General features: G+C 40.0%; 3 protein-coding genes across 3 annotated transcripts; all 3 read right to left on the reverse strand.

Annotated features, from left to right (window-relative positions):
- Positions 1–6137: 6137 nt before the first annotated feature.
- hoxa9b (homeobox A9b) lies at positions 6138–7310 on the reverse strand (the record flags this gene model as incomplete). The annotated part of the gene is made up of 2 exons (XM_079753682.1): positions 6138–6376; positions 6785–7310. The coding sequence occupies 2 exons, from the start codon at positions 7308–7310 to the stop codon at positions 6138–6140; spliced, it is 765 nt and encodes a 254-aa protein (XP_079609808.1).
- A 2335-nt stretch (positions 7311–9645) lies between these two features.
- Positions 9646–11134, reverse strand: LOC307080179 (homeobox protein Hox-A10b-like; the record flags this gene model as incomplete). The annotated part of the gene is made up of 2 exons (XM_079742811.1): positions 9646–9920; positions 10372–11134. 2 exons carry the CDS (start codon positions 11132–11134, stop codon positions 9646–9648), a joined length of 1038 nt encoding a protein of 345 aa, XP_079598937.1.
- A 264-nt stretch (positions 11135–11398) lies between these two features.
- LOC307083757 (homeobox protein Hox-A11b-like) lies at positions 11399–16107 on the reverse strand (the record flags this gene model as incomplete). Its single annotated transcript, XM_079747710.1, has 4 exons — positions 11399–11402; positions 14595–14796; positions 15567–15776; positions 15897–16107. The coding sequence occupies 4 exons, from the start codon at positions 16105–16107 to the stop codon at positions 11399–11401; spliced, it is 627 nt and encodes a 208-aa protein (XP_079603836.1).
- Between the last annotated feature and the right edge of the window lie 567 nt (positions 16108–16674).

Genomic DNA, 16674 nt, shown 5'->3' on the forward strand with positions numbered 1-16674 from the left:
GAGCTGAGAGCTCAGTATGAGAGGTCTACACGAGTCTTCACACAATCATTTACAGGCCAGCAACGTGCAAATGAATGCTCACTTAAGATTGCATGGATTTTGGAGCAACATAAAAAACTTTCAGTGACCGACTGTTGTGAAGGAGTGCTTGAACGCCGCTGCCGAGACGTTACTTGAAGGTAATCAAAGGGATGAATTGTGTGAAAAAATAAAGCAAATCCCAATGTCAGCTGTAAAGACAACCAGAAATCCGAAATGTTATCAGATGACGCACTGTCACAGCTTGATGCGGCTGTTCAGAGTGCCTGTTTAACATTGTTCCAATGTGGATATACTTACATTAATATTTAGGGCTTTTAGAAGACGCTTTCATCCAAAGTGACTTACAATAAGAACATTTGTCAGAAGAAAGAGAAGCAACATATCACTGTCGGTACAGCAAGGATGTTCATGGAAACAAGTGCCAAGAACTAACAATTGTTAGGTTAACCCATTCCCTGTATACAACAAAAAGAGCTAGGATAAGATGCTACACAATGCTAACTATCATTTTTAAGTGCAAGGACGCACAACATACAATTGTACATTTTATCAATGCCTCACATTTTAATGTTGTATAAATGCTAGTAAGCCTATACGTTTGATATCAATGTGTTTTAATATTGTATCAATGTTGGTATAAGCCTTAGTATATATATGTATATATATACACATACATTATAGGTATTAATATTGTATGTGTTTATATGCTTAGCATACTTTATATATACATTTTAAAGGTTTAGTGACATCTAGCTGAATGGACTTCGAAAACTGGAATATCATATAAATATGTATGTTTTAATTATTGTATAATTCCATAAAAATTGTTTGTTCGTCCAACATTGCAAGCTTCCACGGAGCCTGTAATGCAGCTCCGTGGAAGCCCCGAATGGGGTGGTTGTCAGGAAGTTGAAATTTCCAACCTCACTGCTAGATGCCACTTAAAGATACAATGCACCTAATTATATGTTTAAACGTTGTATAAACGTTGTATAATTTGATATCTAAATTTTGCTTAGCAAGGATAACAGTGACTACCACTCGTTCTTCTCAGGAATGTTCAGAGTTCAGTTTATTCTGAGTCACAATTTTGTAGTGATGTCATGTAGTGTCCGCGAAAGCACGTTATTTTTGTGAGATGTAATGTTTATATAAGTGTATATATATTGTAGTTATTCCTATTCTTATTCAACACTGATTGAACGTTTTTGTTTTGCAGCAATAACACCAGAATTTCCGTCATTAATAAAGTATTTCGCCCTACAACTTATTATTCAAAACAGTATTCCTGCTTTGGCTATTTTAAGTAAACAGTTCAAAATGTGGTTCATAAACAATCGTCAATGTGTGTAAACGACACTAGGCGTACGACACCCCAAGCCGCCATGTTAAAAGAAAATAAATGATTTTCATTTTTTGTTTATTGGGTGACACACTGCCTCCATCTGCTGGTTACTTCAGAACAACAGCATGACGCCTCTAGCCTGGGTAACCCCGCCCATTCTTCCGGCGAATTGAGTTCGCCCTGCACATGGGTCTGGAGCATGGACCTATTAAAGAATGGACAGCGGATTCCAAAATGGCGCCCATTCATACCTATGAAAACAAATGGACCTATTGAGTGGCGAAGTCACGCCCCTTCCGGTAGAGCCCATGGGGCCTATGAGATCGAAAAATATGAATGGGTTTCAATGGAGAGAAAGTAATTATTTTCTGGTCCCAGTCTTTATGTGCCCTGGATTACACATATGTTGTTTGTGGATTTAAATGATAATTTTTCATGCAAAGAAAACTAAAAAATGTTATTAACTTAACTTATATATAATATTCAGAAACAACACTGCCTCAAAAGGCTATTGGCCTAAGCAACACCAGTAGAGGCATATACTTTTCCCTGAAATTTTAAACGTTGCCAACGTGCAAAAATATATATTTATGTGGCATTCAGTCCAATGCTTAAAATATATCTGTTGCATTCAATAGGCCAATGCTGTGGTAAAGTATGTAAAGTCTGACCAAGTGTTTCTTTCTGTTCAATAGATATAACTTCATCAATCCCCTGTAGGAGAAATTTGTTAATGTGTGTGTTTGTCCCTATAAAACAATAATGGTAAAAAAAAAAAAAATACAGAACATGACGGCAACTCTAAAGTCAAGCCGTTCAATCGGAAGGCTCTATTTAACCGCTCCCCCTACTCACTTCCACCAATGCAAAGCGAACAGAACTGAGTAGGGGAGGGTGTAGCCTAACTAGTTTGTGAACGACCCAGAGAAACGCAACGCAAATTGTATGCATGCAGTGAGGCTTTGTAATAAAATCCAGGACGATTTTGAAATTCCGCCCGGACACATTTTTAAAAGTGTCTCAAAAAGAGGGCATGTCTGGGCAAAAGAGGACGTCTGGTTACCCTACGTACGGGGAACCCATTTGATTCCTACCTGTTCCACTGTTAAATAGAGGCCCAACTTGGTGGGCGCTATACTGGTAATTTCTCTGCGTGAGAAATACGAAGTGTGGCGTGTGAATGGGTTGAATTGCGTGGGTCTCACGCCGAATGCGTAAGACTTGAGAGCCCTGTAATATACGTCCACACCTGCACTTGGAACTCCGGTACAGACATGGCGATCTCTCTGCTCCACTTCAACGCTTTTTTCCAAGGGGAGGATAAAAGCATCGAAAGAGGTGAAAACCATTATAAGCCGGGGCATGTGGAGAGTTTCAGTTAGGCCAATGCGGAGATTGTCGGTCTTGTCCACGCCAGTCGCAGGGAGCATGACGTCACATGCGAGACGTGTAGTCTTTCTCATTGTGTTTTCTCTACAGCCTTTAACTGAACAATTGCACAAAAAACGGTCAAACTCTTGACATGAAAAATGATAATTTAAATCCACAAACAACACATATGTAATCCGGGGCATATAAAGACTGGGACCAGAAGATAATAACTTTCTCTCCTTTGAAACCCATTTATATTTTTCGATCTCATAGGTCCCATGGGCTCTAACGGAAAAGGCGTGACTTCGCCACTATTATAGAATGGAAGGCGGATTCCAAAATGGCGCCCATTCATTCCTATGAAAACTGCTCAATGTCGCAGGCATGGACATATTATAGAATGGACAGCGGATTCCAAAATGGCGCCCATTCATTCCTATGAAAACTGCTCAATGGCTGTGTCTCGATTTAGGGGACGCATCCTTCGAAGGGCGATTGCGTCAAGGCTGTCCCATTTCCCGGATTTGAAGGATACACCGGATGTATCCTTCAAGGCCTAACGTATCCCAAGATTCATTGCGTGTTGGATTTTTTTTCAGAAATGGCGTCAGAGAGAGCGGAAGCGGCAGTTGCAGCAAATTACATATTCAATGACAAAACTACGTAAAAACATTTTTTTACATTAAAATAAAGTTTTAACTGTTCTTTGTTTTTTTTACTTTAATTTTAAATGTATAACTTTATTGTCAAAGTTCAATTTCATTAACACGAGCCATATAACGTTAAACTAATTAAAGTTATATTTTATATAATTATTATATTACCGAATCCAAATCAGAATCAGAAAACTTTTGATCCCCGGGGGGAAATTGTTTCGTTCCAGGTGCTCCGTACAAATAGAAATTTAAAGCATAGAAGATAAGATTATAAAAAATAGAAAATTATAAATAAAATACAATTAAATAAAAGTAAGAATAAAGTAAGAAGTGGACATCTAAGTGAAAGTGGACATCTCTTAGTTACGCGGCTTGTTACGCAAACTTGAAATGCTCCGTAGGGCAGACCATCTCATTTTAAAACGTTCGTTCGGCCTTCGGTCTGGCCTCACGGTTTACGAAGGCCACACCTTCATAGACCGCGTCCTTCGAAGGATGCGACCCCTGAATTGAGACACAGCCAATGTCGCAGGGCAACATCGAGGAGAGATTTGCTTCCGCATCACGGGAGCCTAGCCACGCCCTAGTTCATGACGTACCGGACGCAGAAATAGTCATTGTTTTCTAGCATTGTTAGCGTAGCATCATAAGCGAGAGGTATGAGCGATGGCAGTCGCATTGTTTACCGACCATGGAAGTATAAGTTTACTTCATAAATATGAAAGATTGCTCCATATAACAGCAACAATTCCTTCCAACTATTTATAAAAAATGCAATCAATAATTTATGTATAAATAAATGGTTACATATCGATCAGCAACGAGGTTGTAGTAGCCTACCCACATAAATAATTGTAATACACCAACATTGTTAACTGTCACACAGCTAAACAAGCAAATGAATAATGAAGTACTAACGCAACTGAAATGATTATTAGGCTGTTAACAATATTATGAAAATGATACCGTAATGCACCCGAAGATCTTTGGATCTTTTGAATAAATAGATCAATACATGGTGAATCGCAATGATTGCAAGCAGAGGAACGTGAGAGTCATTTAGCAGCAGCTGAACCAGCCTAAAAATCCCTTTATCACTAACACTTTTAGTGATAAAAAGTCACCACAGTGACTAAAAACCATCAGCTTCATTTATGTTAAGTAAAAGGAAAAACCTTGGACACGAGAAGTTAACAGAGCCGTGCACTAGGCTCTCTCGAATGCCATTTGTTTCACTACGACTCCTTTCAGCTGCCCACCCCTCCTTCTCCAGCAAAAAATAATAACATAAAACGGCTAATAAAACGCTTGAGGTGGCGTTTTGAAAAGAGAAAAAATATATATTTTTAGTACATGGCATAAAGATAATTATGAGCCTTTGATTGATATCCAGACATTTTTTCCCGGAGACACACTCCTGTTCCCCACCACCCCACACGTATTGGAGTGAACGGAGATATCTACTTCTGGGCCCCTTGAATCGAGGGACCCGTCCACAGCCCGCTTAAACAGCTGCAATTTCAGGCTTGGCCGCTGAGCACTGGTGGATTGCGGAAGTATGCACTGTTTCTTGGGGCCTGGTTTTAGTCCGCTGTCCTTTCTTTAATAGGTCCATGGTTGCAACACATGAACCCAAACTACAAACAAAGATGGATTGGGATGGATCCAGCTTTTTCCCCATAGCTCACAAAAAGGATCCCTAATTTATAAAGAATTAATAAGTCATTCTAAACGAATATCTGATTAGGACTAATCGTAGATTAGTAGCAGTTGTATTTGTGATATAACTTAAAAAACTATATAACTCCACCTCCATCTAAATGATCGAGGCTCCTTGGGTTCTTTTTTGGTTGTATTCGACTGAGGTCTCAGTCTGAGCAAAAAACAAAAAAAACATTAGATTCTCTCTATTAAGCTTGTTCTCCTAAGATACTGAAACAAAAAAGCTACTCTATCAATTACCATCGTCACACCTTATAAAGCTGGGGTTGTGCTCTAAGGCATTATAGAATCCAATCCAGCCGCGGCCTCAAACGGGCTGGCCGGCAGCAGATTGTTGTGTTTACAATTGAGAAGAACCATGCAAACAGCCAGCAGGAAGAGCATGGACATTCACACCCTGAACTCTCCTGTGTGTGTATATATATATATATATATATATATATATATATATATATATATACACACACTCTATTTAGGCCTACTTTTGTGTTTTCATAGATCATATTGTAAGATTATTTTGTATATGTTTTAAGAAATAGAAATAGTTTGTACCGATATCGGGAGTCATACAAACAGTTTTATTTATTGGTAAGACTTTACGACGAGGTATTTTAAGTGTGCACAGTGTTCAATTTTAACAAATGCAAATAAACTTGAAATAAAAAAATAGGAATTGGAAATGCAATAATAAATTCGTACTTAGTTAAAATACATTCATATATTCAATACAATAACATCACAAACAATTGAACGTATGCTATAAGCTAAATTTCATGCAGGAAATAATTATTAAAATGGACCAGTTAGTTTCAACATCTACATCTAGAGATACAATAACCTCTAATAATATCAAACATTAAACATCATAGAAACGATTTAGGTAGGCCTATTTTAAAACAGCACAGACGTTTCAACAACATATACAATTTCAAGGAAATTAAATAGTAATGTTACTCTTTTGTAATCCCAACTCCAGATGATCATCATATTAATAATCATATTTAATTGTCTCTCCGCTGGTCTTTGCTGCCTTTCTTCATCTTCATCCTGCGATTCTGAAACCAGATTTTGACCTGTCTCTCGGTCAAATTCAACTGTCTTGCAACTTCATATCTACGATCCCGTGGAAGGTACATGTTAAACAGAAATTCCTTTTCCAATTCCAGAATCTGATGTTTGGTATATGGACACCGTTTTTTCCTTGTGGATTTGGCGTGAAGCCAATTTGATGAGGGGTCGTCTAGAGTAGAGAGTCACATCAGAGAGACAAGCTTTCAGCGATTTTATTAGCCTACAAATAACATAGCTATTTAAATATACTGATCTATTTTACAACATGCATTATTTCACGCCAAATCGACTCCTAAACATTCTTTTTCTAAGAATGTTAAAGGAGTTTTAAGAAGAAATAGCTCCTAGGCTATAGCCCCTATAGGCCAGGTCCCCGGCAGCAGTTAGACCACGATGCAGGCGGCCTTGTGGTGGACTGGACCTCTACATCTTATGGGGGATTGCAAAAATTGCATTTCGTTCGTAACCGCGTCTACCTCCATGAAATCGAATACGACTGCAAACTCTCATTGATGTAACGCAAGAATGATTTGAAATGTGTGCATTAAAGATTCACAATAAAAAAAACAAAAATTACTTGCGTCTATGACTCTCCTTCTTTCTTCTGCTGACGTGCTCTCCTCGACGGGCTTCAGAGGAGGAGGATCACTGGCCATCTCCGGGATGGACGGCGCCTTCCCACTGCTCGACACACGAGGTGTATTGCTCTCCAAAGTCGTGCTGTCACCACCACCGAATAAAGGCTCGGATTTGATATCATAATGCATGGTCGTAGATGGTAAACCATTTAAACACATAGAAGCAGAAACAGGATCCAACGCCCAAGTGCGCGCAAACATGCCATCTGATTCACCCATTGTGTAATGATGATGCATGTATGTCGGGTTGTTCGTGGTTGAAGGGAGGCTCGAGATAGGATTCCAAGATCCGCCAAAAATAGAAGATTTCGCCTGGAAAGGAAAGGTTTCTTGTCCGCCATATTCACTGAGCATCGTCTGTCCCGCCTGTTCCACCCCGACTACAGACGAATACATGGGGGCCATCTCCTCCTGCTCGGGGTGGATCCGCGAGTCCACATAATAGCTCGTACCCAATGTCGACATGACAACACCACAACGTTTCAATCCCTTACAATTTTTTAAAAAACGGCCTCATTGTAGCCTCCTATGCAGGAGCCGGGCGGGAGGATGCACCTCGCCATGCACGGGATAGGACGCACGGACACGTGACCGTGGGACAAAACACAGAGGATAAATCAGCTCTACCACGGCCAGCCTTCCCCGATAATATTTAAATAGCTAAACCATACGCCTTTATTGGAAGGATACTTCGTTTTATAACCAATAAACGGTATCATTTGGGTCAAGATCCTCTCTGTGTTTTAACATTGTACAAATGGATTTTAACAGCATGAAATTGTAGGTATTGAACTATCGGTTATTAGAAATATTCCTACATTGATTTAGGTTCATTTGCAAATGTATGCTATTTAATCGACAGTTCTTCTCTCAAAACATGTATTATAATGGGGTCGATCTGCTTTGGTAAAGGCCAGGTGATAATAGCCAGTCAATACTCAATATAAGTAAAAAATTAGGCTATGTGACTTTTTACTGAACTACCCAGCTGTCGTTTAAGGTAAATTGGTTGGGCAAGATTTTCAAATGCTGAGAAGATTAAAGGATTCCTTAGTAGCAGTATTGTTTTAAGCCTTTTTCCACATATGCAATGTTTGCACCAAAAGATGGACAAGGTTTCTGCAATAGCCGCTCTAGAGGTATAGGTCTACTCTTAAAAACTGAAAGTTATTTGGGCACTATAACAGCTCCCTTTTATCATGGGCAATTTGACTGTTTTTCTTTTGGGTTACAACCTAGCTGTCTTAGCTTAATAACACCAATAAAGCCCGTCCTTTGTGGCCATTCTTTGCAGCCAGCGGACGCATCCGGCCTTCAGAAGCCGTGCATGGGAACGCAGACTGCAATGGTCATAACCGAGGCCTTGTCTGTCCCCTCGGTCTGGAACATACCACCTCGTCATCTACATATTATCCTAACCGAGGCCTTGTGTGTCCCTGTCCCGTCTGGAACATACCACCTCGTCCTGTACCTTTTACTGTGTCTGCTGTGTGCCTGTCTGGGCTATTGTGACAGCCGCACAGTTACCCATCTATTTACAGAATAGACATATATACACATTAAACAGAATGCTTTTTATAATAATTGCATTGTTTCTATGGGTAACTGTGACAGCCGCACAGTTACCCATCTATTTACAGAATAGACATATATACACATTAAACAGAATGCATTTTATAATTATTGCATTGTTTCTAAAGACAGGAATGTAGGCTATCATGCATCGATAATAATGTCCGAAGATGTTGTTGAGCAGATCCACTGTAAGGTGATTTGGTCCGGAGTCTGTTGTCTGCTGTAGATGAAGTGAGGAAATGCGAAGCTACTGAGTTTGGTGTCGTCGACGAGTCTTACTGTGGTGATCAAGGCCGTTTTGTGTTGTGGGAGAAAAAGAAAAAGCCCAACAACATGACACTACCTAAACCACTCAACAGCCCACTTTTCCTTCAATGTAAATATACAATTAACAATGTAATAAGTAATACCTATTTTCTATAATATGCCAAATTAATATTTGATATTAATATTTCTAAAAGTCCAAAAACATTCCTGTCATCATCGAATTGAATTTGTATCGTCTCTAACCACCTTTGAGGGAAATTCAGCAGGAACAAATCCATAAATTTGTCAACCGCTTTCTCACAACTCAACTTAAGTGAACTGCTGCAAATAAAGAGGCTACAATATCTCAATACTATAGCATTGAGCTTACAGCTAGTGTGACGTTTAAGTATTAAACGCTTGTATTATTGAATTGAACAGAGATAATCCCAGCAGCTAAACTAACTGACGCATATTGTTCCACTTGTAAAACCTTTTCTCAAAGTAGAGTATTGCAGCAAATATGAACTCGTATTTTTCACTTATTGTCGTAATTAAATGGATTGTAAAATGTATACAGTCAGACGTCTACAACTCCAGGGAATTTTTTTTATTAGTTAGAGCAGCAGAATGCATGAGACTCTGGTTCCTGAGTTCCTGATGCAGACCCGTGGGTGGAAAACATAGAAACTAATGAGCAGAATCAGCGCTCCAACATCCATAGGCTCACAGACATACAATACAAGCCTGGAACTCTAACATATAGACTTCCACACGGAATATTTCCCATTGTGGTTTAACTTATAACTGTTTATAAATACGAAAAAACCACCACAAATAAAATAAGGCGGAAATACAGTTTCAAATGAACAATAATAAATAAGTGATGGGTTCCTGATTCCAAATGGACATTCATCAGCTGAGGATATGTACAGCATCCACGTCGTGGATGGAGGAGGGTGCAAAAGATATCACACTCTCAGGAAGAATTGTAGTTGTTTGAGAGTTCTCTGATTCTATTTTCCCGGCTAATTTTCTTTAGTTTCATCTTCCTGTTTTGGAACCAGATCTTGACTTGCCTATCAGTGAGGTGCACACTGCGGCTGATTTCAAGGCGTCGCTCCCGAGTCAAATATATGTTAAAGAGAAACTCCTTCTCGAGCTCCAGAGTCTGGTGCTTGGTATAGGGGCAACGCTTCTTTCGGCCACTTTTAGCTGACAGCCAATTAGCTGTGTTTCCAATCGTCCCATCTCCTACAAGATAAATAAAACCAGAGACATTAAATATCATGCACTTCAACAACAATGATTTATATTCCGAAGGCCAAATCTGTCCGAATCCTTACATAACAGCATGGATCCATCTATAGAACTAATCGCCCACTAAAGTTTAGAAGATTGAGGTTCAGGGGAGCAGAAAAGGCCGGCTCGAGCCCATTCATTAAAACATTGAGAGTTTAATCAAGACAATATTATGTATTTGACCGAGAAATCTTACACATAGCTTCTGGACAGTTGTTACTTGATTGAAACTGTCAATAAACACCAAGTGCTTCCCTAAACTACACTTTGGTGTGGTAAAAATGATAAGGCTTAACCAAATGCATTTGTGGGTGTTACCGAATATCCTTAGCAGTGCATATCAGACTGGACTATTCACCTTGGCCTCAGATTAAAACCAATCTAAAATCTGTGGATCGTTCACCTTTGCTGGTGTTTTCTGTGCTTTCTGTACAGGTCTCTGTGGCTTCAGGGGAGGAGCGGCTCTCCGAGGAGAGGCGGCTCTCATCGTCTATAGCGGAGGCGCAGGGCGCCTCTTCTCTCTCCCGGGCGCCTTTAGGGACCGACTCGTCCGAAAGGTCGGCTGCTTGTGAAGCGTCGAAGCGGGGATGTCGTTGCAAAGTAAAATTTGGCTGATCGTCGTGATACAGCTTTGAAAATGTGTACGTTTGAGAGAGGCGAACGTACCTGGGGACAGGCACCGTGCTGTTAGTCCCGGGGCATGGTCCCGACGCTCTCCTGGGCAGGGAGGCGTACTCTGCCGCGGCTCCTTTAGGACACTTGTCCGATTCATAAACGCAATAGGAGTTTTCCGCTTTTATCGTAGGAGAGAGTCGAGCAAATGAGCAGTTCGTTGGGTCGTGGCTCCTGGGAGGCTCAGCTCCACCAGAACTGGACGTCTCCAGCCAGGCTTCCATTCCCTGAGCATATGGACCAAAAGGTGGGCTCGAGGTTTGAGAACCTGCTTCATTGCGTTTAGCGATACCCGGAAAACAAGAGCCGGTGGACAGCCCATAGGAATACTCGGACCCAGGGGGCAGATACAGCCCGCTTCCCGAGTAATACCTGTCCCCTCTCACGTTGATCAGAGAGTCCACAAAAAAGGAATTTCCAGCTTGGTTGTTTGGGCATGTCATTGTTGTAGAGTAATTTGGCGGTGGATGAAGGTAGCCCTTTCTGGCTGACATTTTTTTGTGCAAAACATGTTGAATATAATTTCGTCTCGCTTTAGCCTCCAGACAATTAAAACTGCAGATGACGACAGGCTCCTCCCATCACAAGCGTTGGACTTTGTCAGAGTTGTAGCCGGTGTTAAAGAGAAATGTGTGGAAAGTTGAGCATCAATATCTCCAAATGTTTATAGTTGAATAAATAAACGCCTCGTTTCTCCGTTCCCCATAACTCAAGTGTAGCAAGAATGTCGGTTTACAAGTGATTGTTACGCACAATGTTCACCTTCACAGAGAGCCACAGTTCAGCGTTAAGGGTCACTATAAGAGAGCTTCAACTGGTGCAAGAGCCTTGGATTGCATATGGGACTGTTACACTAGTCGGAAAATAAAGGATGAACTGATATAAAGGCCATTATAATAATGCTTTCATCATTAATTGTTACAATTTCACTGCAGGTCTGAGTTTATTATCAAGATTTGAACAATTTCGTTCAAGAATCATTGTGATGTCCGGCTATTGTTTTCTCAACAGCCTATAAACTCTGCGTCAGATGCGCATTAACACTACATGACACATACCATGGCTCACGGCAGATAGCCGGAGGCCGGTCCAGAAGGATTGCTGCAATTAACAAATTCCGCATAAAATAAGCCAATGAACTACGTAAGCTATTATCTGTCTATCGATCGATTTATCTGTCTGTCTGTCTGTCTGTCTGTCTGTCTGTCTGTCTGTCTGTCCGTCCGTCCGTCCGTCCGTCCCTCTCTCTCTCTCTCTCTCTCTCTTTCTCTCTCTATATATATATATATATATATATATATATATATATATATATATATATATATATATATATATATATATATATATATATATATCTTTAAATCTCTTCTCTTAGTAGGATGATAGGCTATTTGTGTCTTAGCATTCAACTGTTTTATTATGTTTTGCTTTTTAGCTGCGTTATAATCTATAATCAACTGCCAAAGAGGATTAGATACAATGCCGAGTAGAATTGTCTGACTGGAAGTGAACATGCCGAGTTCCAAACGAACAGGGCAGCCTGTATGGTCTGTGCTCTTCAGTCTTCAACCCCGCTGTGTTAAAAGATGGACGGGCTGGGCCTGATGACCAAGGCTGCCTGGTTCTAGATTTAAGTGGTTGCCTTATACATTAATGCCTACAATACAAACCATTATATATAGGCTATTGTTATTTAGAAGTGGAGGCTTTTTTATTTAGAAGTGGAGGCTTTTTTAAATGGCCCTATATTTAAAGATTAGGCCTACGGCATTTAGCCGTAAATGTAAATGTAGGCCTACATTTACATTTGCTTCAGGGGCTCTCGTAGTCGTAGTACATTTGACAGAAGGGAAACATTATATCGCTTTCGCTACAGTAAAGATATTAGAACCAAGTGTCAAGCACTAACATTAGGTTAACCCATCCCCCGCATACAACAAAGTTAGCAAGGATAAGACCGTATCTTAAATCTTACCTTAGATCTAAAGATCGTATAATGTTAGTTGCAACACGTCGCAGTAGGCCAAGGCCACTTCAAACAGCCGGATACATGATCAATTGTATATTATGTGTAAAATACAACCAAATTATCTGCTTTATCACATTTTCATTACAAACAATAAAACCATTACCGCCATTTCAATGCCGAAGAATAATTTAAGAAACCATAGTCAACTAGCCCTTAATATAGTCCAAGAAACTATAGGAATGTTATGTTTACGTTGTTTATTTGTCATAAAGTAACTAAGCAAAACACACACACACACACAAACACACACACACACACACACACACACACACACACACACACACACACACACACACACACACACACACACACACACACACACACACACATGCAACTAGCACAACGAACGTTAAATCATTATGCTTCCTGCTTACCTTCATAATTCAGGTCTTTTTGGATATCGCAGGTAGTCTTTTTGGATATCGCTGGACAGTCCTTAAAAGTCTAAATTCACGGTAATGACTTTGCTCAAAGTGGCGCCCCCCAGTGGAAAGAATAGCCTACAGGCTGGATACTCCATCCGCGATGAGACGCTGAAACAAATGACGCTGGAAGGTCCGTGAACACAAGCTTTCAGTGCTCCCAGTCGTTGTTTTCAACCCTAGTCACATTTAATAACCTTGGTCTCAGACGGTTTATTGCTCTTCACTCCAAATGCTCCAGACAAATGCGCGTTTTATGGCCTAGTTGCTGGAGCAACTGGGAGGATGTAACGCAATAGCAGCCATAGAGGATGCGTTCTAAGAGCATCACAGGCCTTTTGCTGAAGCTCTTTCTTCTTACTGCTACTGGGGTATTTATCCATGCAAGCAGTGCATTCATTTATCGGATACAAATTGATAAAAGGCAACCGGTTGGAACATCCAATCAGTTATAGAAAGAGTAGACCTATGCCGATATCTGGGAGCATTTTAGAAGTAGGCCTATGCTTAAATCAAGACGGTTGGCTTTCACGTTGAAAGGTTTAGTTTACGTAATGACATCATTAATCCAGGAGAATAGTTGAAATATTTATGTGTTGGGTTGCAAGGGTTTATAGAGCCTGCCTTGTTTTCCTTTGTAATGGATACAAAATAAAAGACCAAGCCTGATCAAATTTCAAGCCACCAGAAATGAAGGCAGAAAGGCCGATAGATCATGAATGCGATCCGACTCACGTGATTCGTATAAAAACGGGACCAGTGTAACATTTCACATGATGGTCCTCTGTAGCCCTTTAAATGGCAACCGTACATATAATCCAATGTCTGTCATACAACATTCATAAATAGGCATACGCTTGATGTGTCACATAATATCATAGTTGATAACTAAAATAGATATAAAGATATCTATCTACACACTTCAATGTTTCTCATATGCCCAGGCCTGTGCATTTCATCAGCAACAACAAGGCCCCAAATGTAGGGATTAGTTGGTACAGACGTTCAATCTTCTTTAGACATTGAGAGGGATATTTTCAACAACGAAGAACATAATATGTTGTTCTATAATTTATAAAAACCTGATATATATAGGCCTATATATACATATATATAGGCCTATATATATACATATATATATATATATATATATATATATATATTACAGCGGCCATTCTTGATTATTAAAAATGTTTTTTTAGCCTACATCAGGCCACCTTTTACAAATCATAAAAGTGAACTTGTTCTGTGCTGTGCAAAAAAACGTTCAGTACCAACGGCTCATTCAAATATAATTTGTCTGGATTCAACTTTACACGAATGTAGTTAATTAACATTATTAGGCCTATTATTATTATTATTATGAATATAATTATAATACAACACATACCATTGATAAATATCTGAGAGATAATATGGGTGAGAGAAAATAGCTGCATGGATATAAAACGCATGCCAACGGCAGTCTTTGTTCACCTACAGCATAGGGGTGTAGTAGCCTACAGTAAGCGATCTCTATTCAGCTTCTTCTCTTTCATTCTCCTGTTTTGAAACCAGATTTTCTCCTGGCAGTCTGTGAGGTTCAACATCATTGACAATTGAACACGCTTATCTTTGTTGATGTACACGCTGAAGAAAAACTCCCTTTCTAGTTCCCTGATCTGATACTTTGAGTATGGGCATCTCTTCTTGCGCGTCCTCGAGCCTGCACCACCAAGAAAAACAGAGATGAAATGTAAAGTATTAGGTCTGATATATAACATAAAACAAGATCATGATGATATAACATATCAACAAGATCTTGGAAGGTCAACAAGTGTGTGCAGCCGTAAAACACGAGGCGCCCAAAAGCCGTACCTTGGTTGTTCGCAGTGATACAATTACTATCATATTATGCAGTCTATATGCTATTCTAAATCTGGAAACGACCAGTCTGAATGATGTTTAAAAATAATTATTCCTTCTTATATTTGTCCCCACAAATTGAAAATGTTTGCCAGAATGAAAAAAAAAAAAAATTACCCATGATATACTAATTTATATTTGATTGCCTCCTATGGTATTGTATTGGTCTCATAGTAAATAATACTCGTAATAATTATAATGTATGTATATACATAAACAGGTACAATAAATGGTGCGAGAAATTATCAAATTTGCCACACTGGATTAAACTGTTATAATCATAAATGTCTATAAAAGAATGAAGTTCATTAAACAGCCCCGCTGTTTATTGTACCAAAGAAGCTCAGGTAAAGAAGAAGAGACGCTTTGGTAATTCCTTTACGACATACACAAATGGTTCTTCACGGTCAATTTCAATCCCAAGCACGTGACCTTGTCGTTTATAAGAAGGTTAAAGTAAATCTGCCGGCCCTCCATAAACCTTGCATGCTTATAAAACAGCATATAAAAGCTGAAAAAAAGCTAAAAGCTAAGAGCAGCAGCGAGAATGGTTGTCTGCAGACTACTTACTGCTTCTTCTGCTCCTCTTTGTGGCCGGAGGACGACTCGGGCTGCAGCTCTCCTCGTCCCGGCTCCTCGGCCCCGTGTTGAGACATGGGTCGGAGCCGGGGGCCGAGGGCTTATTGAGTTCATTGTCTTCGGGATGATCTGTTGGGGTATTTTCCCCATTACCGTAGGCGCTGTCCAGAAACTGATAAAATGCTTGTCGTACTCCGTTTCAGGGCGGTGGGTTTGAGCTAGGACTCTTCACCAGTATCTCTCCCAGTGAAGACTGTTCTCTGTGCACGAATTCCTCAGAGTAACAGTGAGAGGAGAGGCTTCCCCTGTGGGTCCTCTTACTGGACGGAGCATTGCCATAATCCCTGAAAGCTACATCTCTGACGGACGGGACCCGAGGCAGAGAAGACGATGGGTACGAATATGTAACGGGACAAGAAGATTGGCTCTGTGTTAAATAATGAGGGAGGCTGGAAAGGTCTGATCCGGATACGTAATACGTGCAGCTGGGCAAATACACATTAGACCCAGAAATCCGCTCCTCAAAATCCATTTTGCGATGCAGGCCGTGCCTGTAACAGTCCCGCATAGCTCCTCCGTGGCGGGGCGCCCGGTCCCTATGAGCAGAGGTCTGGGCTTCCATCCATCTCTCTCCATCAGAGGGACATGTGACCACCAGCTGAATGACACGTACGCCCCAGATGATGGGATATGTTTTATATAACTTATGGACAGGGTGAACAGGAACAGCTTCTTGGTCATTGAGGGAATTGTTTTACATGGATATAATAACATTTAGTCTGACTTTTTAAATAGATTTTATGTTTGGATCGGATTATAGGCCCAAATCGTTATTTTGGTCCATGTCTACGTCTACGTTTGCTACACAGTTGTATTAGACAAATCCCACAAATATAATTATTCTATGATATCTGGTTTTGTGTGTTCTAGTATTTTAATAAATAATAAAGCTTAGACAAAAGTCTAAAATTAAGAAACAAATCACATTGTTTTTAATCTAGTAGACCTACCCTAGAATATATTCTTAAATCTAATATAATGTAGGCCTCACTGAAATCTTTTCTTGGACTATGTGCACAACTAAGGCCTACTCCTGCAT

Source organism: Pollachius pollachius (assembly GCF_949987615.1).
Source record: "Pollachius pollachius genome assembly, chromosome: 1".
Taxonomy (NCBI): Eukaryota; Metazoa; Chordata; class Actinopteri; order Gadiformes; family Gadidae; genus Pollachius; species Pollachius pollachius.